Genomic DNA, 24528 nt, shown 5'->3' on the forward strand with positions numbered 1-24528 from the left:
CCCCTTCTTAATTAATCCCTTTGTCCTCCTTTGTTGAATCCTAAACTGCTCCCAAAAATAGAAAAATTCACTTGCCTTGGGAGCATCTGCAAAATATGGAAAAGTGGCCCATTTTCCAGCATTGAGATATAGCACTCTGATGAAGATTAAATATATACATTTAAAAAAATCTATATTTTCTATGATACAGAGGTACTAATACCATTCACAGAAAAACATGGGAGCTGGCTTGCATTACCTTCCTGTTGGGAGCGAATTCCTACTAATTTTGCAACGTACTGTAATGCATTGTAATGTGTTGTTTTATAGACTGCAATTTGAAAACCGTGCTGCAAGGTTTCTGAAAATGTGCTCAGACTTGTATGAGTGCATCTGCATTCTTCTAGTGACACTTACTCAAACTCAACTGGTAACAGAACTTCAATTGTCTGGTTGCCGGTTCAACGAAGGCTTACAAACTGCATAAATGGGTAAGTAGGATATTAGCTGCATTTCACTTTGAAAAGCTTTGTCACCTACTAATAACATTTCCACATCTTCATGTTACAGTCTACTTCTATTAATTCTGTCAGTCTTACACATATTAAATCAATTTAATTAAAACAGGGTATAATTTTTGGGTAGTTTGAATTAAGCAACTTCAAACTTAAGTAGACTAAATGGGCTGGATTTTGCTACGGGGGCGGGTTGGAGGTGGGAAACCCACATTCGGGCTTGTTGTCCCGCCTCCATGGAGATGTGGCCAACCCACTGGATTTTCCTCTGATTGACCTTGTTGAGCCCGCCCTGTGGGCTCAGCAGGCCAATTAAGGGCCACCCGGCAACAGGTGACGTCAGAGATTGACATTTCATCTGTCAAAAGCTTTTGGCAGATGAAATATCAGTGTTTAACAGCTGTTTGAAGCTGTCAAGCACTGAAAAACTGCTAATTCAGCCTCAGTCCTTTCTCAGGATAACTTTAAAATCATTTTGCTGCAGAAACCAAGAAGCTGATTTTTTAAAAAAAATCGGAGCTTCTGTGGTTCTTGCAGCCGACTCCCGACACCGGAATGCAGGACTCCTGTAAAAGTAAGTTAAACTTATTTAAACACTTTAAACACTTGCAAAACACTTACCTTTGCACTCCTGCACCCCTCACTCACCTGAACACTGGGCATCTCGACCCCTCCAAGACCTCAGACCCACGTCCCGCCTCGAAAACTTTTCGTGGTTTGGAGCTGTCGGGAAGCCCACAAACCAGCAATAAAAATCGCGAATAGGCAAAAAACTACCTGTTAACAGGCAGTTTAATTGCCTTTAATCCCTTCCCGCCTCTGGGAGTCGGGTTCCAGCACTTGTCGGCAACCCGACTCCTATGAAATTGACATGGAGGCGGGTTGGAGGCGGGATGGGGTCGGGACCCCCGGATCTCTGATTTTTATCGCCCGCACGCCTCCAACCCGACTCCAGGGGCTTAGGAAAATCCAGCCCAATGTGTTTGTGTTACCCACACAGCTTTGCAACTCCAATATTAATAGAAGGATGTGGCTGATGTAATTAAACTACTGTAACATCTCATCACTTCCCTTCTGTGAAGCAGGGCAATAATAAGTTGCGCCATTAGCGCACTATGTATTTTTTTACAAGAATATCCATGTCACATTTATGGCACTGATGTTAATCACTTTCAAACACATTTTTTACTTTGTAGACATGATTTTTAACATTAGAAATAAATGTGTTCCTCCTATTTCTCTGTATAAAATTTCACTCTGACATAACATTGACTTCCAGAGCTCTATATACTCTCACTGAACTAGCTGCTAGCATCATAAATATGAGGGCTGAGCAAACCAACTTCGAATCAAATGGGCATAAGATGTAGTTATGAGTGACAAGATGTAGTTATGAGCGACTGCAAGATTTTAAATACACTGGGTCTGAAATTCCATGGGGATGCTATTGGTCCTCCGCCATAACTCCGGTGGGAGACCAGCAGAAACCCATCTCCAAAAAACAGCGTAGATGGAATTACGACAGGAAACCAGGAGAATTTTAGGGCCACTATTTCACAAATACAATTTGGATGAAAGGAATCTGAACAATGCAGTGTAAAATTCCCATCGGTATACATGTCAAAAGCATATTGCACAAATACCAATAAACACCTGGCATTTAACAGGCTATGCATCGGCGATGTTTGAGAAATAAATACCCTGTCAGAAATATAGTTTGTTGTACTCCTAAACACCAAGGGGCTGATTTTCTTCCTGGGCAGAATGCAGTACACCATCGGCGGGTTGGGACCTCCGCCTGCCTATGTCTTGGCCAATTTTCTGGGGTCAGACTCATTCAAGTAATTGTGGCAGGCTCCTGTCAGGATTCCAGCCATTCTCAGGGGAGGGAGGGAAATTGTTGTGGAACACTACAGGCACTTGCTACAGCATAACCTGGCTAGCTGCCTCTGGGCAGCTGAAGAGAAGCCAGGATTTTTTTTTTAATTCAAAGGAATGGGGAATTGAATCAATCACCCTGCAATTGATTCAACTCCCTCTGGGGCATTTAAAATTTAAGTCTCGCCTTTCACACACCGGAGCAACACTACTTCTACAACATACTCATGCTCCAGCTTTGCAATGACACATATGTTGTATGACATATTCCCATAATTTGCACTCATTACAATATGTCCACTTTAATTTGGGCAGGTGTAATGATTGTCTGATGTAAATTCTGACAGGAACTCCCAGCAGTGATAGGGCGGGGAACAGCGGAAAGTTCCCCAACCCAACTTTCCACCCCCAACCTCTGCCGTTATACAGGAAACTTTTTTTTATCCGGCATGGACGGGACCGACGTGGTGCCGGTTCATCAAAAATTCCGGATAACCGAAAGCTATAGGAAAAGATACGGAACTGAGAGCTCCATATTGCCCTGTTGCTTAGCAACAGGTTCAAAACAATGGCCACAAGTTGCAAGCGTCTCTGTAGCTTAGCAACAGCTGCAGCCACACCCTTGCACAGCAACACATGGAGGAAGGCAAGTAATAAAAGTTACCTGAACCTACTCCTGAATTTTGCCGGTTAACCGAGATTTCCGGTTATTTAGGTGCCGGTAAATCGAAAGTTTCCTGCACTGGGGAGCCAGTGTGATTCCAGGGGAAAATCAGCCCAATTAGCTCTGCTATGGTAGGCATGATTTGCAGCATCCAAGCGTAAGGGTATACATGAACAATACATGCAGGATAGAGCTGGTGACTCACTCCTTCTTGTGAAAAATGTTAATTGTTGCTCCAAAAGTGTATAAAACCTCTCGAGAATACACTTCTCACATCTGGCAACAAAATAAAACATATCAGCAGGAGTTAAGTGTCTCTAATCCTTGCTTATGATCCATTACTGCACTCTGATTTACATCAAATCATCCACTGAAACATTTGGAGCATGTTATAATATTTGTATTAAGTTTATAAACAGCATCTTAAATTATGTTTAACTGTAAAGTTCTGTTTCTTTTTAACTAAAAAGCTATGCGGATACAAAGTAATACTTCTAAGTATTTATTTAAGTCATCTGTCCAGATTCAAAAGGGATCAGTTTTCAATAACCTTTGTCTGTAAACTTCTGTTAGCTTCAATATGGCAGGAAACAATTGAACTCATTGGTTGGTCTTCCTTTTATCCAGCAGAGGGCACTCACATAGTCCTTTACATATTTACTTTCTCGAGGATTAAACTTGAACACAAGGACACCTGTTGTCTGTAATACAAGTTCAAATAGCCTTCTGATCTCACTTTCTCTTCTATCATCCATATCAGTCTTCTTTAGTTGAAGAAACACTAAGATAGATGTGGATCAGAAAGGGCATTAAGCCCATCATAGCTTATCAGGAAGAGCCCCACTGTGCTTTCATCCAACTGTTTAACTGGACTCCAGGATTTTTGACCTCTGTACCATACCTGAAGGTCCATTCCACGCGTGAATCACTTTATAAAGAACATCAGCCATAAATTTGCCTTTAACTGGTTTGAACCTGTGTTCCTCCGTGCTGATGTTTAATTTGAAGTAATGTTCTGGATTTACTTTTTCTATGCCATTGAGTATCTTGTATACCTTTATAAAGTCTCCTCTCAGTTGCCTTCCTGGAAGGCTAAAAGCCTAAGTTTTTCAGTCCTTCCTCATTACCTGGCCCTCATTCTGAGGTTCAGTCTTGTAGCTGTACTCTGCACCACATCTTAGATCTTGAATGCCTCCCTTGTGTAAGATTGAATAGGTGTGCTTTTTCAGTCTTGACAAAGGGTTTTGACCTGAAACGTTGACTCTATTTCTCTCTCCACGGATGTTGCCTGGCCTGCTGAGTTTTTCCAGCATTTTCTGTTGTTTTTTCGGATTTCCAGCATCTGCAGTATTTTGCTATCGTACTATTTACAGCTATGTCTACATGAACATAATGCTGGTGAACTCGCATCACCATGCAACCCTACACTGGTCCTAAATTACCCACTATGCACCAACACATGCATGTTCTTTCCAGGATGCCTTGTTGACCATTGGGGAAAAGGATTTGCACAATTTTTAATCCTTTCCATTCAGAAGTAAACTAATAAAAATGTTTCCACTCACATAACCATTACGGAACCATTTCATCTCTTGCTCTCCCCTTGGCTATATTCTAAAGGCAAGAACAGCTTTGCCTGATACAAAACATGAAAATAGTGGATTTTCACAGCAGAATAGGTCATTCCTGCAGCAACAGAAGTCTGTTCCAATATGTACTTCGTTAAAAAATTCAGCAGATTTTTAGCAGGCGGTGATCAAATCACATATTCACTAATATAACAAAAAATCCTTACAAGGTAGATTTAAAAACCCAAATTAAACGATTCAAGTTTTACATAATACATTGGTAGCCCAGACTGCATTCTATCCAACTACTGTGTATTTCAACCCCCGCAAAAAAATCACTAAAAATAAAGAGAACCATTGAACATGAATTAAAGGAAATATGAAACTCCACATAGCAACACATTAATTTTCAATAGTTTTAAAAGAAATGTTTGAAGCGCAACAAAAGAGTTATGCTAAAAATATTAGAGGCTACTTGTATTTTATCAGCAATCTTAAGTTGGATTCATCAAATGCAACAGAATTACCTACAATGTCTGTTGTTTTGTTATGAGAGGCGATCTCCCATCTGAGACAGGTAACAACTATGTGTAATCAGAAGCAAATATGTTTGAATTGATTCCTTCTTTAAGGGCAGCGGGTTCAAATTTCGTAACATTAGAAAAGAACAAATATGATTTCTCTACAGCAAATGTAATTTATATTTGCATTGCAGCACAGTGGCTGTTAGCATCATATGAAGCCTTGAATGACTGGATAAGCCATGCAATAAAATTACATTCAATTGATAAGTGAGCTGGGATAGGTTCCGACTTCAATGGCAGGTTTCTTAGCAACCTGAAAAGAGCTAAACAGCCTACAAATGGTTCTAAGGGAATTTCAAATATCAAAACTACAGCCATATGATAGTTACAAAAAGAGCAAACCTACTCAACATTTTCAAAATGTATTAAAAAAAAAAATTACATTTTGAAATGTATTGAGTATTACACCCTATGCTCCATCTGCACTCTGCCAGATAATTCACAATCTCTATTTTACTGTGTTATTTTTGTGGGGGGAGAGGGGGGAGGAGGAAGAAGAGGGTCTTCTGCTGCTGAGCTGCATTTGGTTTCTGTGGCCCTAATTTTAATTCGGGGTGGGTAGGAGCTGAGGACGGCAGCAAACTTTCCTGATCTAGGCAGTGTGAGGCCCGAGAAATTTAACTCCCGTGCCTCATCTGTATAGCCTCAGTCAGATTCTCGCCCGAAACTGGTGGGAAGCAGCTGCTGGCACGTGGTCAGGAGCTCAGTGTCAGGTAGCAGAGGCTGCCACCGTGGGCCAAAGGTAAGGTACTTGGCACTCAGGTGAGTCACGGGGCGGGAGTTTCCAGAGGGCTTTGTGATGTGGGTGGGTTTAGGGAAGCCCAGAGCAGGTGAGGCCTAATCCTTCCTTGTGGGGCCTGGTGGGATGGTGTGGGATAAGATATGGGCAACAGAGTTTTGGATGAGCTGAGATTTACTGGGGTGGAGGTTGGGAGGCCATCCAGAAGATCATTGAAATTGTCAAGTCTGGAGGTGACGAGGGCATGAATAAATATTTCAGGAGCAGATAGGCTGAGGTAGGGGTTGCGATAGAGAGGATGTGGAGTTGGAAACTTGTGGTTGAATAGGACTCTGAGATTGAAAACAACCTGGTTTAGCCTGAGAACGTCCGGGGTGCAGGATGGGGCATTGGCATCTGTCGTCCCAATATTTAGCTGGAGGAAATTGTGGCTTATCCAAGACTGGAAGTCAGACAAGGAGTCTGACAACACAGATGCAGTGGAGAGGTTGAAAGTTGGTGAAGAGGTAGAGCTAGGTGTCATCAGCATGGATGTGAAACTTGAACCCATGTTTGCAGATGACGTCACCAATGGCAGCATGTCAGTGAGGAAGAGGAGGAAGCCAAGCATAGATCTTTGGAGACTCCAGAGGTAATGATGAGGGGGAGCAAAAAGAAGCCAATGCTGGAGATGCTTCGGCTACGACTTGATAGGTAAGTGTGGAACCAAGCGAGGGTAGATCAACCAAGATGGAGAAGAGGCGATGCAGAAGGATGGTGTGGTCAACCATGTCAAAGGCTGCAGAGAAGTCCAGATGGGCAAGGAGGGATAATGCACCATGGTCACAGTCACAGAGAATCGTTCATGACTTTGATTCAATGCTGTGGCAGGGAAAGAACCCTGATTGGAGAGATTCAAACATGGTTTTGCGGGAAAGCTGGGCACGGATTTGGGTGGCGACAGCACATTCAAGGATTTTGGAAAGGAAATGGAGGTTGGAGATGGGGTGGTAGCTTGCAAGAACAGAAGGGGCAAGGATGTTTTTTTTGAGAAGGTGATGATGGCGGTTTTGAAAAGGAGGGTGACAGTTCCAGAGGAAAGGGAACCATTTACAATGCCAGCTAGCATGGAGGCCAGAAGACAATTTAGTGAGCAGTTTAATGGGAATGTTGTCAAGGGAGCATGAGGTGAGACTCATGGAGATGAGTGTGGAGAGGACATATGGGGAATGGAAGAGATACTAGAGTTATATGTGGGTTCAGGGCTAGGGCAGTAGGGAAGTTTGGCTTGGTGGGCAAGGGGAAGGGTGGTGGGGGGGATGCAGAGATAGCTGACCAGATGGTTTCACTCTTAATGACAAACAAGTCCATAAGCTTCTCACACCTGTTGGAAGTGAGGGTGGAGGGAGCAGGTGGGAATAGTTGGTAGCGGAGAAAAGAAGCTCGAGGTTATCTTTACTCTCCAGGATGATCCTATGTTACAAGCTGTTTCCTATGATTCAAGGACTACCTTCCTAGGTTACCGGGCTCTCTCCTTCATTACAAAGCTGGCTGATTTCTTCCTTTCTTCATTAAAGAAACAAAACCTGTTACTCAAGGTTAAAGCACGTACAGTCTCTGTCTGGCCATATCCTTCATAGATGTCTAATCCCGTCTGTTCTTTCCATTTCTCCATCACCTCAGGGTTCATGGGCTCACCACCAGCCACACAGTGCTGGAGGTTTTTGAATCTGTAACTAAATTAAAAGAAAAATATGTCAGGCCACGAGTGGTGCTGTTTTCAGCATCAGTCTCATTATCTGTTAATATAAGTTCTCACTATACCATGCATCGGAACTAGAATGAAAAGCATCGACTTTTTTACAATATTATGAACATGTTAAGGTCCCTAGCAGGGTTGGCTACATTTATATTTTAGTTTTTGGCAACACAAGTTGTAGGTTTCATAAATATTTGAACATCCAAACCCAAAGTGGATACAATTCATGTATCTGGAAAATCAATTCAGACTGCAGGAATTCAGGTTACAAAAGGGACTCAAATTAGATCAGTGCATTTGCTTTATTTTAGATATGCTGGGCTAATATGTGTGTCTAGCAGTATAAGAGTGCCCCCACTTCCTTAACTAAACAGGTTTGGTGAAGCTTCTGTAGTAGCATGTGAAAACACAAAGAATGTGCTAGAAATGTCTCCAACAGCTCTGGCTGTAGGTCAGTCATTTACTAGTGTGCTGACCTCTATGTTTACTCTTACCAAACTGCAGGAAAGGTTTCAGTCTACAAACAATCATTTAGTGAATAATTGTCTGAAGAAAACTAAACTATCAACAAAGTCGTTAGTAAAGGGAGAAGGGCACTGTGCCAAATCAGGAGGGAGCAGTGAATGGTCTTAAGGAGTCCTGTGCATAGTCACAGACGACAGGGTGATCTAGGTGTGTTTGCATGGTTGTTATACACGACCAGCCATAATGGGTGGTAAACAAAAAATGACCAGAAAATTTATATACCTGGCGACATCACGTTGTACAAGCATACGATACACAGTAGGTGGAGAACAGAAGGTCGTTATTGGATACCTGGATAAAACCTAGAAAAAGAACATTTAAAAATATACTATCATCCAAAGCCAATAGCAACAATAAAACATTTGCAGAACATCAGTCTTCAAAGAATAGTGCACCTCAGGCTGGATTGTTCAGGATACTACAAATAACCAGCCCAATTATCCTGGCCTGTATACATTAAAAAAAACCTTTCCATTTTATAAAGTACCAAATGAAATTCACTATAATCTTCCTGCTACTGACAGAACTGTCATTCTTGATATGGAAAGACCTGGGCCTAGAAATTGGGTATAGCCCCGCCAGCACGTTTGCGGCGAAAATTTTGCGCCCGCTGCGGAGCCAGTTGTGCCCGCCCCATATTCACTTTCAGCGCCCCAAAGCGGAACCGGGCGCTGGTACAGGGTGTGTCCGCCCCGCTTGGGGCGCTGAAAGTGAATTTCAGCGCTCCCGGTCCCGCTGCGCCACCCGATGCGGTGCGGCAGGCTGCTGTACTGCAGGCCTCCCCCTTCTCTTAAGGGGGAGGTGCCTGCAACGGCCGGAGCCCCGATTGCAAGTGCCGGCAAAAGAGCCCGGCACAACGGAGAAGTGCCGGGCTCCACGGAAACCAGCCGGCAATGCCGCGGGGGGTGGAGGAGGCCGGGGAAGGAGGTGCGGGCAGGCGGCCGCCGAAAAAGCGGCCGCCCCGCACCTCCACCTTAACTTGCGCCGCTAAGGCTGCAGTAAGGACCCGGGCCTAGAAATTGAGTTTTGGCTTAGCCAGGGCTTTAGCGCCGGAAGTTAGTGCCGGCGCTAAGTCCCCCTGCGCGCGCCAAAAATTCAGCAGGGCCGCGCCCAAACGGCTGCCGGCGCTACTGAAGGGTCTTTGCGGCGGTAAATCGGCGCTAACTGCCGTTTCGCGCCGCAATTCCGGCGCTGCGGCACCCGATGCGGTGCGGCAGGCTCGGGAAGTGCAGGCCTCCTCCTTCCCTTAAGGAGGAGCTGCCTGCACCCGATCGCGGCCCGCGAAAATCTTTTAAAAAATGAGCCCGGCACCTCGGACAAGTGCCGGGCTTGCTTCTGTTCCGGGGGGGGCGGGGGGGGGAAGTCCGGGGGGGGGGGAAGTCCGGGGAGGGAGCTGCGGCCAGGCGGCCGGCGGGAAAGCGGCCGGCCGCCGCGGGGCCTTTAATGCGCCGGCGCAAAGACTCGTAAGACTCTGTTGCCAGAGTCTTAGTTGCGGCTGTCACGGGCGAGGCGGCCGCAACTGAATTTCGGCGCTGGGGCCCGTCGGCATGGCAACCGGGACGCTGCGCACACCGATGACGTCATCGGTGCCGGCGCAGCGCTACCGGTCTACCGCGGCGTAAGGGCCCCAGGCAATTTCGGCGCCGGTGCCAAATGCAGCGCTAGGCCCTCTAGCGTCGCAAAATCGGCGCTAAGGGCACTCAATTTCTAGGCCCTGGTCTCCCGATGTTGTTAGCGCCCGCCACGGAAGAGGCGGCCGCTACTGAAGATGGGGATCGGCGTGGTTTCGGGCGGTACCGGGGCACTGCGCACACCGATGACGTCATCGGTGCCGGCGCAGCGCTACCGGCTAACGCCGATGTTAGGGCCCACCTAATTTCGGGCGCGACGCAACTTCCGGCGCAACCCACTCTTTCGCCCCTAATTGGGCGCAAACGCAACTGAATTTCTAGGCCCTGGTTCCCATCCTTCTTCACCCTAACTCCATGCCCACGACATCATACAGGGACAGAAGGACAGACTTGTGTAGGCCACTGGGGTTGGTTAGAGTGAGGGTGCATGGCACGCAACGATATTAAAATTCAGTCACAAGAAAAAGCTAAATCATCTTGAAAATAAAATCCCGGAAGGGATAAGGGTAAGTAATTTGATGGAAAGAAAAATAAAGCTGACAATGAGAAAAACAAATGCCCCCATCAAGTACACTGCATCTAGAGTGCACAAGGGTAACTTTCTCTTTGGGCATGATTGGAAAACTGGACGGTTGTGGATTGGCAGTCAATTATACACACTGCTGGCCAATCGATAACTGCCAGTTTTACACCCGCATCCAAAGTGAAAATTATTCCCAAAATAGAATTATTTTATCATAGACTACCCCTTAAGAGGTGATAGGTGTTGGTAGGATTTGTGTGGGACATGAAGAAACTGGTCATGAAGACCAACATTCACAATGAAAAGCGGAATATAAAGCACCAATGTGCATATTTTAGTACTTCAGCCACTTAATAATTGATTAGAAATTCAGTGAAAGTAAAAAGAACCAAACATATGTATTTTACACAGAAGCAATTAGACTTTCAAAACATGCTTTTGCATCTGACTACAATTTGCAATGGATCGATTGAAATAACTAATTGGAAAACATGTAGGCCTTGATTTTAATGGAGGAGGCGGGATGGAGTTGGGTTGCCTGGTGGGCAGGTTTTGGACCCGCTGCCGGTTTCAGCCGCTCCCGATGTCCCATTTTTGTTTAATTGGACCAATTTGTCCCATTGTGCGCGCTGCCTGTTGCAATGCGTGGGAGCAGGTCTGTTGGTCTGCACTGATGAGGTCATTGCTGCACTAGTTTTTAAGGGCTCCATGTAGCCTCATTTCTCGTTGCTGCTGCAGCTTGAATGGGCCAAGGTGACTATGAGTGCTGCGAAAGCCAAGGCTGCTCCCCGATTCACTGAGGGCTCCCTGCAAGCTCCTGTGCAGGAAGTAAGAGGGTGCAGGCAGATTCTGTTCCCTCCCGATGGCCGGAGGAAGCCTCCTCAGCAGACAAAGGCAGCCTGGCTGGAGATTGGTGAGGAGGTAAGCGCAAGGTCACTATGTGCACGCACCTGGCTGCAGTGCCAAAAACGCTTCAATGACCTTCTGCGAACATCAAAAGTGAATATCACATCACACTTACCTTCAATCTGCTTCCCTTCTCTTCTCATCACCAGCAGTCTGCATTTTCAGCCTGCTCCTCCACATCCCACCTTACCCTTACTTCCCTTGCACCTTTACCTCTCTATCTCTCTCTCTGTAATGAATCACTTCACCATCCAATATGCAGCCCTCACACTCACTCTCACTGTTATGCAATGACAACAACTAACAACGCACAGGGAGGCAGCTTCTTCTTGCCACCTCACTCCATCTTGGCCTCCCTCTAAGCTTCTAGGTTTTGGATTCTTCACACTCACTCTATCACTCTCACTGAAACTCCACTTGTGTCCCACCTTGCAGGAAAAGCTAGCCCACAATAAGAGGGAGAGAACAAAGACAGGAGGAGGCACACCATCCCTGGCCACATTAACAAATGCTGAGGAGGCTGTTCACGACGTCGTGGGAGGTGGCGAGGAGCTGGAAGTGGGGGACGGAGAGACGGGTGCAGTTGAGGAAGCTGGTGACAGAATGCATTTTCATCCCTCGCATTTAGAATTCATGATTGATTGCAATGTTAAGGGCCTGGAAAACCAATTTGAATTTTGTGCAGTGTGAAATTTGTCCATTTTGATAAAAATTGAAATTTTTAAGAAACTTCAAAAATTTTTATTTTTATGAAGTTTGTCCATCTTTATTTCAGGTTTGGCTTTTCCCCATGTGAGAGCCCTAATCTTTCTTTTAAGAGCTTACTCACTTCCTTGATTGCTATCTGTGAGAATTCTGCGTTTTGATTGGCTGCTTAGACAGCCTGTTGCCATCACACGATACTTCGTTGATTTGAATTGAACGTCGGAAAACCTGAAGTTCTCAACACAGGGATCGCGAGATCCTTGTGCGAAGCATACTTCAGGGCCAACGGCGAACGTCTTCGTTTTGCTGCTGACTGCAAATTCCGGGCCAATAGTGTACTTACAAATATGTTTTATCAAAAAAAACACACAGCGACTGTTTGCTTACTTCCAATACAGCTTTGGGTTCAAACCGTGGCATCTGATGGACAAAAACACAGGATCCTTGAATCCATGGCGAGAAGATGCTTCCCCATGCAGACTTAGCCCAGCCAGTGTCTGAGGTATTCCACATCACATCTGAGGGAGTGAGATCCAACCAGTACCTGGTAGAGGCATTACCATAATCAACCTTCTGCCCATGGAATTATAACCAAACATATTTTTGTAAACCTAGCTAATGCTGCAATTCATTTCCATTTGGATCCAGGCAAAATGAAATCCCTATGATAATAAAATTCATGTCAATTGAAATATAGGGAGCATAGTACCCAAAAGGCACAGTGGGTAAATGTGGTATGGCACTGAGCCATAATGACCATGAAGATTCCAGATTCAATTCCTGATCTTGATAAGTTAGCTGATGACCAGTGGCGAGGCCAACATAGGTGACTTTGTTGTCACTGCATGGGTGGGTGAAGTGAGAAAGAGAGGGAGGAGAGAATAAAGTACAATGAAAAATGATGCAAGGTTTCCACTCCTTATTAGCATCTTTGACCTCTGCTGAAATATATATATGCGGATGCCAGATGAGGACAGGGTCAGGTTTGACTTGTGATGGATTCCACAATCAAACAGTTCACCAGCAGTCACTGTCTAGACTCTCCCAAGAAGAAAAGTCACTTGGGTACTGTATCAAAGTACTAATACTGGCTGTGGAGCTGCACCCCAGCATGACTGGTGGAGAGGAAGGGTGGGAAAGAAATGATGTGCCTCAATAATTCCGAGACTCGATGTTAGCGAAACAAAACAAGGCTTTTATTAACTTAGAAGGTAACACGTAGTGGAGAGAGGTATCTTCCATCCGGAGGGCTGCAGTACTGGATATGAGGCCAGACTGAGCTTGCTTACATAGGGGCCAGGTATGGGCGGAGCCCTACACACAACACATTCCAATATACAATACAATGGTGAGGAAACGGAACTGGAGGAAGGGAAATGAAACTGAAACCGACCACAGTCACAGGCAGTGATGAATGGAATATTTCATCACATTCACCCCTTCCATAGGTTTAGTCTGTTCGGGGGTTTGATAGTCCTCTGCGACCGACGTGGCTGTTGCGGTGCCGCGGGTGTCGGCTGGGTGTCCCCGGTAGCCTCCTGGGTCTCTGCCGGGGGTGCCGCCAGGGTTGTTGAAGGGGTAGTTGGTGGGGGTGCCGTTGGTCGATGTTCTTCCGGGGGTGATGAAAGAGTAGTGGGTGGGTAAGAGTTGCTGCGATCGTTGTCGCTGCTATCGCCGTGGTTGTTGTCGTTACCGGCTGGGGCGACGTCTTTTATGGACACGGTGTCCTCCCTTCCGTCGGCGTGCCGGACATATGCGTATTGGGGGTTGGCGTGGAGTAGGTACACTGGCTCCACGAGAGGGTCCGTCTTGTGGCCCCTCACATGCCTTCGCACGAATACCGGACCTGGGGTGGAGAGCCATGACGGCATGGATACGCCTGAGGTGGATTTCCGGGGAAAGACAAACATTCGTTCATGAGGCGTGGCATTAGTGGCAGTACACAATAGCGACCGTATCGAATGGAGCACATCCGAGAGGACTTCCTGCCAGCGGGAGATAGGGAGGCCCTTGGTCCTTAGAGCTAGAGTGACTGCTTTCCATACTGTCCCGTTCTCTCGCTCCACTTGGCCATTACCCCGGGGGTTGTAGCTGGTGGTACGGCTCGTGGCGATCCCCCTGGACAGCATGTATTGGCGTAGCTCTTCACTCATGAAGGACGCCCCCCTATCCGTATGGATGTAGCTCGGCATACCGAACAGGCAGAACAGGCTGTTGAGGCATTTAATGACCGTGGCGCTGGTCATGTCTGGGCAGGGGAAGGCGAATGGGAACCGGGAGTATTCGTCCACAATGTTCAGGAAGTAAACATTGCGGTCGACGGACGGGAGGGGGCCCTTGAAATCTAAGCTGAGCCGCTCAAAGGGCCGTGTAGCTTTGATTAAGTGGGCTCTATCTGGGCGGTAGAACCGAGGCTTGCACTCAGCGCAAGTGCGGCAGTTCCTGGTCAGAGACCGAACTTCCTCAATCGAGTAGGGTAAGTTACGGGACTTTATGAAGTGGAACAGCCGCGTGACCCCTGGGTGGCAGAGGTCATTGTGGAGGGTCTGTAGCCGATCCCCGGTGGCGCTGGCACACGTCCCTCGTGAGAGGGCGTCAGGGGATTCGTTAAGGGCTCCTGGCCGGTAAATGATGTCATACTCGAAGGTGGAGAGCTCGATCCGCCACCTAAGAATCTTATCATTTTTAATCTTCCCCCTCTGTTTATTATTGAACATAAACGCTACCGACCGCTGGTCGGTAAGTAGGGTGAAGCGTTTGCCGGCTAGGTAGTGGCGCCAGTGGCGCACTGCCTCCACGATGGCTTGGGCCTCCTTTTCCACGGAGGAGTGTCTGATCTCGGGCCCTTGGAGGGTCCTCGAGAAGAAAGCTACGGGCCGCCCCGCCTGGTTGAGGGTGGCCGCCAAGGCGAAGTCAGGCGCATCACTTTCCACTTGAAATGGAGTGTTCTCGTCCACTGCCTGTAGCGTGGCCCGCTCAATATCCTGCTTAATGCTTTTGAAGGCGGCGTGGGCCTCAGCAGAGAGCGGAAAAGAGGATGCTTTCAAGAGGGGGCGGGCTTTGTCGGAGTAGTTGGGGACCCATTGGGAATAATAAGAAAATAACCCCAGGCACCTTTTCAGGGCTTTGGGAGTGTTGGGCAGGGGCAGCTCCCGTAGGGGGCGCAATCGGTCGGGGTCTGGTCCGATTTCCCCATTCTCCACCACGCTGCCTAGTATGCAGAGGCGCGTGGTGTTGAAAACGCACTTGTCCTCGTTGTAGGTGAGGTTGAGTTTTTGTGCGGTTTCCGGGAACCTCTTGAGGTTCGAGTCGTGATCCTGCTGGTTGTGACCGCAGATGGTGACGTTGTCGAGGTAGGGGAAGGTTGCCTGCAAGTGGTGGTCATCGACCATGCGGTCCATCTCCCTCTGGAAGACCGAGACCCCATTCGTCACCCCAAAGGGGACTCTGAGGAATTGGTAGAGGCGTCCGTTCGCCTCGAAGGCGGTGTACGGGCGGTCCTCTGGTCTGATAGGGAGCTGGTGGTACGCTGACTTAAGGTCGATAGTGGAGAACACCCGGTATTGGGCGATTTGGTTCACCATTTCTGATATGCGGGGTAGCGGGTAGGCGTCTAGTTGGGTGTACCTGTTGATCGTTTGGCTATAGTCGATCACCATCCATTTCTTCTCGCTACCCCTTACCACTACCACTTGGGCGCGCCACGGGCTGTTGCTGCGTTCAATAATGCGCTCTTTCAGGAGCCTGTCTACCTCGGTCGCGATAAACCGCCTGTCCTCCCAGCTGTACCTCCTGCTTTTGGTCGCTATTGGCCGGCAGTTAGGGGTAAGGTTCGCGAATAGCGAAGGCGGCTTTACCTTCAGGGTAGCCAGACCGCACACTGTGAGGGGCGGCTGGGACCCACCGTACTTGAGCGTGATGCTTTGGTGGTTGCACTGGAAATCCAGGCCCAAGATCACGCTCGCACATAGATTCTTCATGATTAATACTTTAAAATGATCATATACAGTTCCGTTAACGGACAATTGTACCGTGCAGTAACCCAGAATGGTCGATGTCTGGGTTTTATCAGCCATAGAGATGGTACCCTGAGTAGGGACCACCTTTAGGGAGAGTTGTTGTGCCAGTTCAGGGTGGATAAAACTCTCCGTGCTTCCACTGTCAATTAAACATTTAACCCTGCACCCGTTTACCTCGATGTCCACCATTGATTTGGATAGCGGGTGCGGCCTGGTCTGGTCCACTGTGACCTATGCCACTGTAGGGCCCTGATCGAGACAAGATGGCGTCCAAGATGGCCGCTCCCACGGCGCGCACGCGGCGGTGGCGGGTTTTCCGGCGGTTGGTTTTCTGGCGGGGTTCCCTCTGCACACCTTCCCGAAGTGCCCCTTCTTACCGCACTTAAAGCAGGTGGTGCCTTTCGCCGGGCACAGGTTTCTGGTGTGCTTTGGCTGCCCGCAGAAGTAGCAGTTGGTTCCCCGACGCGCCGCGGCTGTCGTAGGGCTTCTGGGGGGAGAGCGGGGCCCCGACGGTGTCGGGCTGCCGGGCGGGGAAGATGCCTTCCAAGATGGCGGCGCCCTTGGTGCACACGTGGCGGCGTGGATGGCGCGGGCTGAAGAGTAGGCGTCCGAGTTTCTCTGGGCCACATCCAGGGATCGCGCGGTGTCCGCAGCCTGTTTCAGGTCCAATCCCGTTTTTTCCAGCAGTCTTTGCCGGATGTAAGTGGAGCTGAGGCCTGTGATAAAGGCATCGCGAACAAGCTCGTCAGTGTACACTGCGGCTTTTACATCTCGGCACTTGCAGTCTTTGCCAAGCATTTTCAGGGTGCCTAGGAACTCCTCCACCGATTCCCCAGGTCGCTGTGCGCGAGTAGCGAGCAGATGCCTAGCATACACCTCATTCGTAGGCTGCTGGTAATGCGCCTTTAAGATGTCGCAGGCGGCCAGGTACATGTCGGCGTCTTGGATGAGGGGGTAAACCCGGTGGCTTACCCAATTCCGCAGAATTCCGAGTTTCATACTCGCAGCGTCCGTAGCGTCTTTGGCGGCTGCGGAATTGTCCAGGAAGAATTCCATACACATAAACCAGTGTCCGAAGCATGCTGATGCGTCCGGAGCATGCTGATCCAAATCCAAACGTTCGGGTTTCAGGAGTTGATCCATTGTGTTGAAAAATAAGTTAATAAAATTGATGTGCCTCAATAATTCCGAGACTCGATGTTAGCGAAACAAAACAAGGCTTTTATTAACTTAGAAGGTAACACGTAGTGGAGAGAGGTATCTTCCATCCGGAGGGCTGCAGTACTGGATATGAGGCCAGACTGAGCTTGCTTACATAGGGGCCAGGTATGGGCGGAGCCCTACACACAACACATTCCAATATACAATACAATGGTGAGGAAACGGAACTGGGGGAAGGGAAATGAAACTGAAACCGACCACAGTCACAGGCAGTGATGAATGGAATATTTCATCACAAGAAAATGGAAGGCAATTTTGTGAGAGTAAAATTGCAGCAGGAATGATGGCCAAAGTGATTCATTTCAAAGCAGATATATTAATCGTGAGCTTACATATGCCAACAAATTAAGGAATAAGTCCTTGATGCCAAAGTAAAATTAGGTATTAAAGAAGATGTCTGCTCTAATAGAGCATGTTTTAATTTTGACAGTGAACACATATAACCTCCTAGTGTTCAAAACCTGGAAATCCTTATGCCGCTGTATACCAAACAGACACAGAACACATGCAATCTCAGCTTTCCAATTCACAATTACATATTTGTTCTGTGACTTGTCTGTACGTATAGTGATCTGCCTTCAAATTTTTGGACCCGCAATGCGCTGTACATACATTCAATGCAAATAGCCAACATCAAATACACAGAGAATATGGGATTACCTCTCCCACTCCAATTCCCCTATATAAATATGGGCATTAGGTGCAGTGCTCATAAATTAAACACTCTGTGCTAAATATTAATTTAGGCCTGTTTTCGGGCGCAGACTGGCCGGTGCGATTACACTCCAGAAGCTGAAAGCCTGAGGCTTGCCGAAAGTGGGCCTTGGGCCTCATTTCAATATTACTAGCGAGCTGCGGTCGACATCATGCCTCCAAAGACAGTTTTAATATGAACAACTTGGGGCGTCTGATTCACCGGCAGTGGCCCGCAATTAGATTGTGGGAGGAGGTGGAGGAGAACGGGAGGGGGGATAGTATAGCCTAGCAGCAGCCCTCAGGAGTGGTGTGGAGCTGGGGGGAGCACTCCTGCTCCTCCTGGCTTGATGTCAAGATAATATAAAAATAACCTTACCTGTTTGTTGGCGGCCGCTGGTTAGGCTGCAGCAAAGGCTGGAAAACCTGAGTGTAGCAGGCCACCCAATTTCTGCAATTGGTCTTTAAACAGATGCTAGGCCCCTCGTTAACATATGCAAGGGGCCTAACACCAGTTTAAGGCGGCCACCCGGGACACCTGGCAATCGTCCAAGGCCAATATAACATTTTAGGCGTCCTTGCGTGCGTGACATTGCCCTGCAAAATTGGTCCTTTTACCCTGTTTTCCACCGAGAAAATGGGCCCAATGAGGACCAATTTCTCCCCACCGAGTGTTTCTAGCCCCTTAACTCCTCAATTGTTCAGTTTGGGAGTTGCGATCTATTCTGTTAACACATGTTGTAAAGTTACTGTCTGGCAGATTCTCAGGCTCACTGCTTTGTAGATGGTTATAGAATGTCACTAGCAGTGGTCTGTGAGCAGGTTGCCTCTCTGTGGTGGCATGTAGTCCAGGGAGACAATAAATACAGTAATAGGAAAAATAATTAGTGAACCCATTATTTGCCACAGCAAAAAGATTTCTCATTAATAATTTAGGCTTAAGTTTTAATAGAACTCTACAGCATATTTTGTTGTTAACAGAATAGCACTCAAATTTCAGACTTTACATTTCCAAGTTATCATATCTACACCACGTTTATACATGAATTGGTTCTCTGACCTTCCAGTCATTGTATGGCCTATTCCATAACTGCAGTGGGTGTGTAGGACCATTTTAGGAGCTCCTGTGGTTCCGCTGGTAAAGAAAATGGTCATTGGGTCCAAACTCCTGGTGCTTGCACATTTTTGGTCAGCTGATGCATTTCTTAAGAGATAAAATTAAGACCGTTGTCAATTTGTTAACCTTTTTTTCCCCAAAAAAAGGTTTGGAGAAAGAGTTACTTTTAATTTTTTTTTAAAGCAATGTGTATTCTCATACATTTAAAAAAGACATCTAGATGAAAGGTGGTTTAAGCTAATGGAAGTTGTTTTGCCTAAAGACTGTAAATAATAAGCAATTTGTTAGCTTGTCTTGGTAATTGAGAAGCACCTCATGTCCATTGTACTGGTAGGTTTTTGATCCATGAACGAAGGAAGATAAAACACAGAAACACCGACATAGGCTGGAATTAAATTTTTTAAAGAGGAAACTATGAGGGCTTTTCGCAAGACTGAAGTTAGATATCCCGGAAGACAATTAGAATTCAACTTGCTTAAATAAAGTAAAATGACTCACTGATGTGGGGAAGCATGACATATTCTTCATTTTGTATTACTGCACCAAGGTAAGTGGTACTGATCGAACTATGTGGGGGGAATTTTAAACCCCAGGATGGGTGAGAGAGGGGCAGGGGTTAAATTCTTAAAACTGGAAAACCCATCTCCAACCTGCCGCAAATGTGCCTACTTCCCGTTTAATCGAGGCATGCGAGTAAACTACTCTCGAGAGTCAGGTCAATAATTATTATATTTAAATGCGGCTACGTGCCTCAGATTTTAGAAGCCATTTGGATTTAACGGTAAGTCCTTTTCCAGCACTGCTTGTGAGCCAGGGGAGCAGAAGTGCTTTGCCCCAAGCTAACCTGCCACGATCTGCCTCCCTCCCTGCAATCTGCAGACCCCCCTCCCCGCTATCTGATGCCGAATTTAGTATATGTGAACATACTGGTGGGTGGGTGTGTTTTGATTGGATGATTTGTAAATGGCACCTGTGGGATAGCCTAACTAGGGAGACAGAGGACTTTAGCAATTTTAAGAGGGCGATGGATACATCTTTTAGCAGATAGAGCTATTGATGGGTATCAGAGATGAAATAGGGCAAGACGTCTGCGTCCTCTTGATGGATGGAGATTGTTATTTCCAATCATGTATATTCCTACATTCCTAAATTATATGGGAAAATTGTGGGTGGGTCATAGAGTCATAATGGGCTGGATTTTGTCAATGGGGACGTGATGGAGGCAGGACTCCCACTTTTTGGTTTGTAGTCCCGCCTCCATCGACTTGTGGCCAACCCACGCTATTTTCCATTGATTGACCTTGTTAAGCCCGCCCAGTGGGCTCAGCAGGCCAATTAAGGGACACCTGGTTACTGGTGATGTCAGTGATTGACATTTCATCTGTCAAGAGCTTTTGACAGATGGAAAATCAGCATTTGACAGCTCTGTGAAGCTGTCAAACACTGACAATCTGTTTTCTAACTTGAGACCTTCTACTCAGACTCAGTTAGAGACCTCTCCAGACCAGAAAGCAGAATGCTGCAACTTTTGACAGTTCAGCGGCCATTCTGCTTTCTGTGCCGGTGAACTGAGGGACTTCCGAGAACTGAAGGAAGGAAACCTGCAGGAGAAAGTAAAGGTAAGTAAAACTTCTTAAAACACTTTACACTTACCTCACACACTTACCTCTGCACACATGCACCCATCACCTGCACAACGGACATCTTGGTCCCTCCAACCCCTTCAGACCGACGGTACGCCTCGCTAACTTGGCGTGGTTCGGAGCCGTCGGGAAGCCCACACTACAGGGCTAAAAATAGGGATTAGGCAAAAAACTGCCTGTGAACTACCTGTTAACAGGCAGTTAATTGGCACTAATCCCCTTCCCGCCTCGGGGAGACGACTCCCAGCACAGATCGGATACCCGCCTCCTGGGACATTGGCACAGAGGCGGGTTGGGGATGGGATGGGTTCCTGCCCCCCGATTCTGCAATTTTCCCACCACTCCCGCCTCCAAACCCGCCTCCACGGGGCTTGGAAATTCGAGCCCATATAGTTATACAGCACAGAAAGAGGCCCTTCGGCCCATCGTGTCCGCGCCGGCCATCAAGCCCTGTCTATTCTAATCCCATTTTCCAGCACTTGGTTCATAGCCTGGTATGCTATGGCGTTTCAAGTGCTCATCTAAATGCTGCTTGAATGTTGTGAGGGTTCTTGCCTCTACCACCCTTTCAGGCAGTGAGTTCCAGATTCCAACCACCCTCTGGGTGAAAAAGTTTTTCCTCAAATCCCCTCTAAACCTCCTGTCCCTTATCTTGAAACTATTGGTTATTGACCCCTCTACTAAGGGGAAAAGTTCCTTTCTATCTACGCCCCTCATAATTTTGTACACCTCAATCAGGTTCCCCCCTCAGCCTTCTCTGCTCTAAGGAAAACAACCCCAGCCTATCCAGTCTCTCTTCATAGCTGAAGCGTTCCAGCCCAGATACCATCCTGGTGAATCTCCTCTGCACCCTCTCCAATGCAATTACATCCTTCTTATAGTGTGGCGACCAGAACTGCACACAGTATTCCAGCTATGGCCTAACTAGCGTTTTGTACAGCTCCATCATAACCTCCCTGCTCTTATATTCTGTGCCTCGGCTAATGAAGGCAAGTATCCCATATGCCTTTTTAACCACCTTATCTACCTGTCCTGCTGCCTTCAGGGATCTATGCACATGCACACCAAGGTCCCTCTGATCCTCTGTCCTTCCTAGGGTCCTACCATTCATTGTGTATTCCCTTGCATTGTTAGTCCTCCCAAAATGCATCACCTCACATTTTTCAGGGTTAAATTCCATTTGCCACTGTTCTTCCCATCTAACCAACCCATCTATATCGTCCTGTAGCCTGAGGCTTCCCTCCTCGCTATTTACCACTCCACCAATTTTCGTGTCATTTGCGAACTTACTGATCATACCTCCTACATTCATATCTAAATCATTAATGTACACTACAAACAGCAAAGGACCCAGCACCGATCCCTGTGGTACACCACTGGACACAGGCTTCCAGTCACAAAAACAACCTTCGACCATCACCCTCTGCCTCCTGCCACTAAGCCAATTTTGGATCCAATGTGCCAAATTGCCCTGGACCCCATGGGCTCTTACCTTCTTGACCAGTCTCCCATGTGGGACTTTGTCAAATGCCTTACTGAATTCCATGTAGACTACATCAACTGCACTACCCTCATCCACACACCTAGTCACCCCCTTGAAAAATTTAATCAAATTGGTCAGACATGATCTCCCCCTGACAAAGCCATGCTGACTATCCTTGATTAATCATTGCCTCTCCAAGTGGAGACTAATTCAGTCCCTCAGAATTTTTTCCAATAATACCCCTACCACTGATGTTAGGCTCACTGGCCTGTAATTCCCTGGTTTATCCCTACTACCCTTCTTGAATAATGGTACTACGTTAGCTGTCCTCTAGTCCCCTGGCACCTCCCCTATGGCCAGAGAGGTTCTGAAAATTTGTGTCAGAGCCCCTGCAATCTCCTCCCTTGCCTCACACAGCAGCGTGAGATACATCTCAGATTGATTAAGAAAGGGAAGATAGATTATGAAAGTAAATTAGCAAAAAATATAAAAACAGATAGTAAGAGTTTTTATAGTTATATAAGGGCAGCACGGTGGCATAGTGGTTAGCACTGTTGCCTCACAGCGCCAGGGGCCCGGGTTCGAATCCGGCCTCGGGTGACTGTCTGTGTGGAGTTTGCACATTCTCCCCGTGTTTGCGTGGGTTTTCTCCGGGTGCTCCGGTTTCCTCCCACAGTCCAAAGATGTGCAGGTTAGGTTGATTGGCTATGATAAAAATTGACCCTTAGTGTTAGGGGGATTAAATACGTGGGGTTACAGGGATAGGGTGGGATATGTAGGGGTTACGGGGATCGGGTGGGATATGTCGGTGCAGACTCGATGGGCCGAAATGGCCTCTATCTGTACTGTGAGGTTTCTGTGATTTCTGTGAAAAAGAAAAAGGGTGGCTAAAGTAAATGTTGGTCCCTTAGAGGATGAGACCGGGAAATTAATGGTGGGAAATATGGAGATGGCAAAAACACTGAATGAATATTTTGTATCAGTCTTTACAGTAGAGGACACTAAAAATATCCCAACACTGGACAAACAGGGGGCTAAAGGGGGGGAGGAGCTAAACACGATCAAAATCACGAAGGAAGTGGTACTCGGTAAAATAATGGGACTCAAGGTGGATAAATCACCTGGACCTGATGGCTTACATCCTAGGGTCTTGAGGGAAGTGGCGGTAGGGATTGTGGATGCATTGGTAATAATTTTCCAAAACTCCCTGGACTCGGCAAAGGTCCCGGCAGACTGGAAAACTGCTAATGTAACACCCTTATTTAAAAAGGGCAGTAGACAGAAGGCTGGAAACTATAGACCGGTTAGCCTAACATCTGTGGTAGGTAAAATTTTGGAGTCCATTATTAAGGAGACAGTAACAGGACATTTGGATAATCATAATTTAATAGGACAAAGTCAGCATGGTTTTCTTGGAGTTCTTTGAGGAAGTAACGTATAGGGTGGATAAAGGGGAACCAGTGGACGTAGTGTATTTAGACTTCCAAAAGGCATTTGACAAGGTGCCACACAAAAGATTATTGCTTAAGATAAAAAATCACGGGATTGGGGGTAATATTCTGGCATGGATAGAGGATTGGCTATCTAACAGAAGGCAGAGAGTTGGGATAAATGGTTCATTCTCAGACTGGCAATCAGTAACTAGTGGTGTTCCGCAGGGGTCAGTGCTGGGTCCCCAACTCTTTACAATCTATATTAACGATTTGGAGGAGGGGACCGAGTGTAACATATCAAAGTTTGCAGATGATACTAAGATGGGAGGGAAAGTAGTGAGTGAGGAGGACATAAAAAACCTGCAAGGGGACATAGACAGGCTAAGTAAGTGGGCAGAGATTTGGCAGATGGAATACAATACTGGAAAGTGTGAGGTTATGCACTTTGGCAGGAAAAATCGTAGAGCAAGTTATTATCTTAATGGCAAGAAACTGGAAAGTACTGAAGTACAAAGGGATCTGGGGGTCCTGGTGCACGAAACTCAAAAGGTTAGTATGCAGGTGCAGCAGGTGATTAAGAAGGCCAATGGAATGTTGGCTTTCATTGCTAGGGGGATAGAATATAAAAATAGGGAGGTATTGCTTCAGTTGTACAAGGTATTGGTGAGACCGCACCTGGAATACTGCGTACAATTTTGGTGTCCATACTTAAGAAAGGACATACTTGCTCTCGAGTCAGTACAAAGAAGGTTCACTCGGTTAATCCCGGGGATGAGGGGATGGACATATGAGGAGAGGTTGAGTAGATTGGGACTCTACTCATTGGAGTTCAGAAGAATGAGAGGTGATCTTATTGAAACATATAAGATTGTGAAGGGGTTGGATCGGATGGATGCGGGGAAGATGTTCCCGATGATGGGTGAAACTAGAACTAGGGGGCATAGTCTTAGAATAAGGGGCTGCT

General features: G+C 46.9%; 1 protein-coding gene across 3 annotated transcripts in view; it reads right to left on the reverse strand.

Annotated features, from left to right (window-relative positions):
- Positions 1-24528, reverse strand: part of acsm3 (acyl-CoA synthetase medium chain family member 3) — a 54517-nt gene that overhangs the window by 16634 nt on the left and 13355 nt on the right. For all 3 annotated transcript variants that reach the window (XM_086000565.1, XM_086000566.1, XM_086000567.1), the window contains 4 exons: positions 18949-19092; positions 12343-12499; positions 8413-8492; positions 7519-7642 (listed from right to left, as the gene is read on the reverse strand). In XM_086000565.1, the coding sequence (XP_085856691.1) occupies positions 7519-7642; positions 8413-8492; positions 12343-12499; positions 18949-19092 (505 nt within the window). The remainder of the gene's footprint in view (positions 1-7518; positions 7643-8412; positions 8493-12342; positions 12500-18948; positions 19093-24528) is intronic.

The sequence above is a fragment of the Somniosus microcephalus genome, chromosome 11, assembly GCF_052327205.1.
Source record: "Somniosus microcephalus isolate GS21.2 chromosome 11, FLI_Smic_1.0, whole genome shotgun sequence".
NCBI lineage: Eukaryota > Metazoa > Chordata > Chondrichthyes > Squaliformes > Somniosidae > Somniosus > Somniosus microcephalus.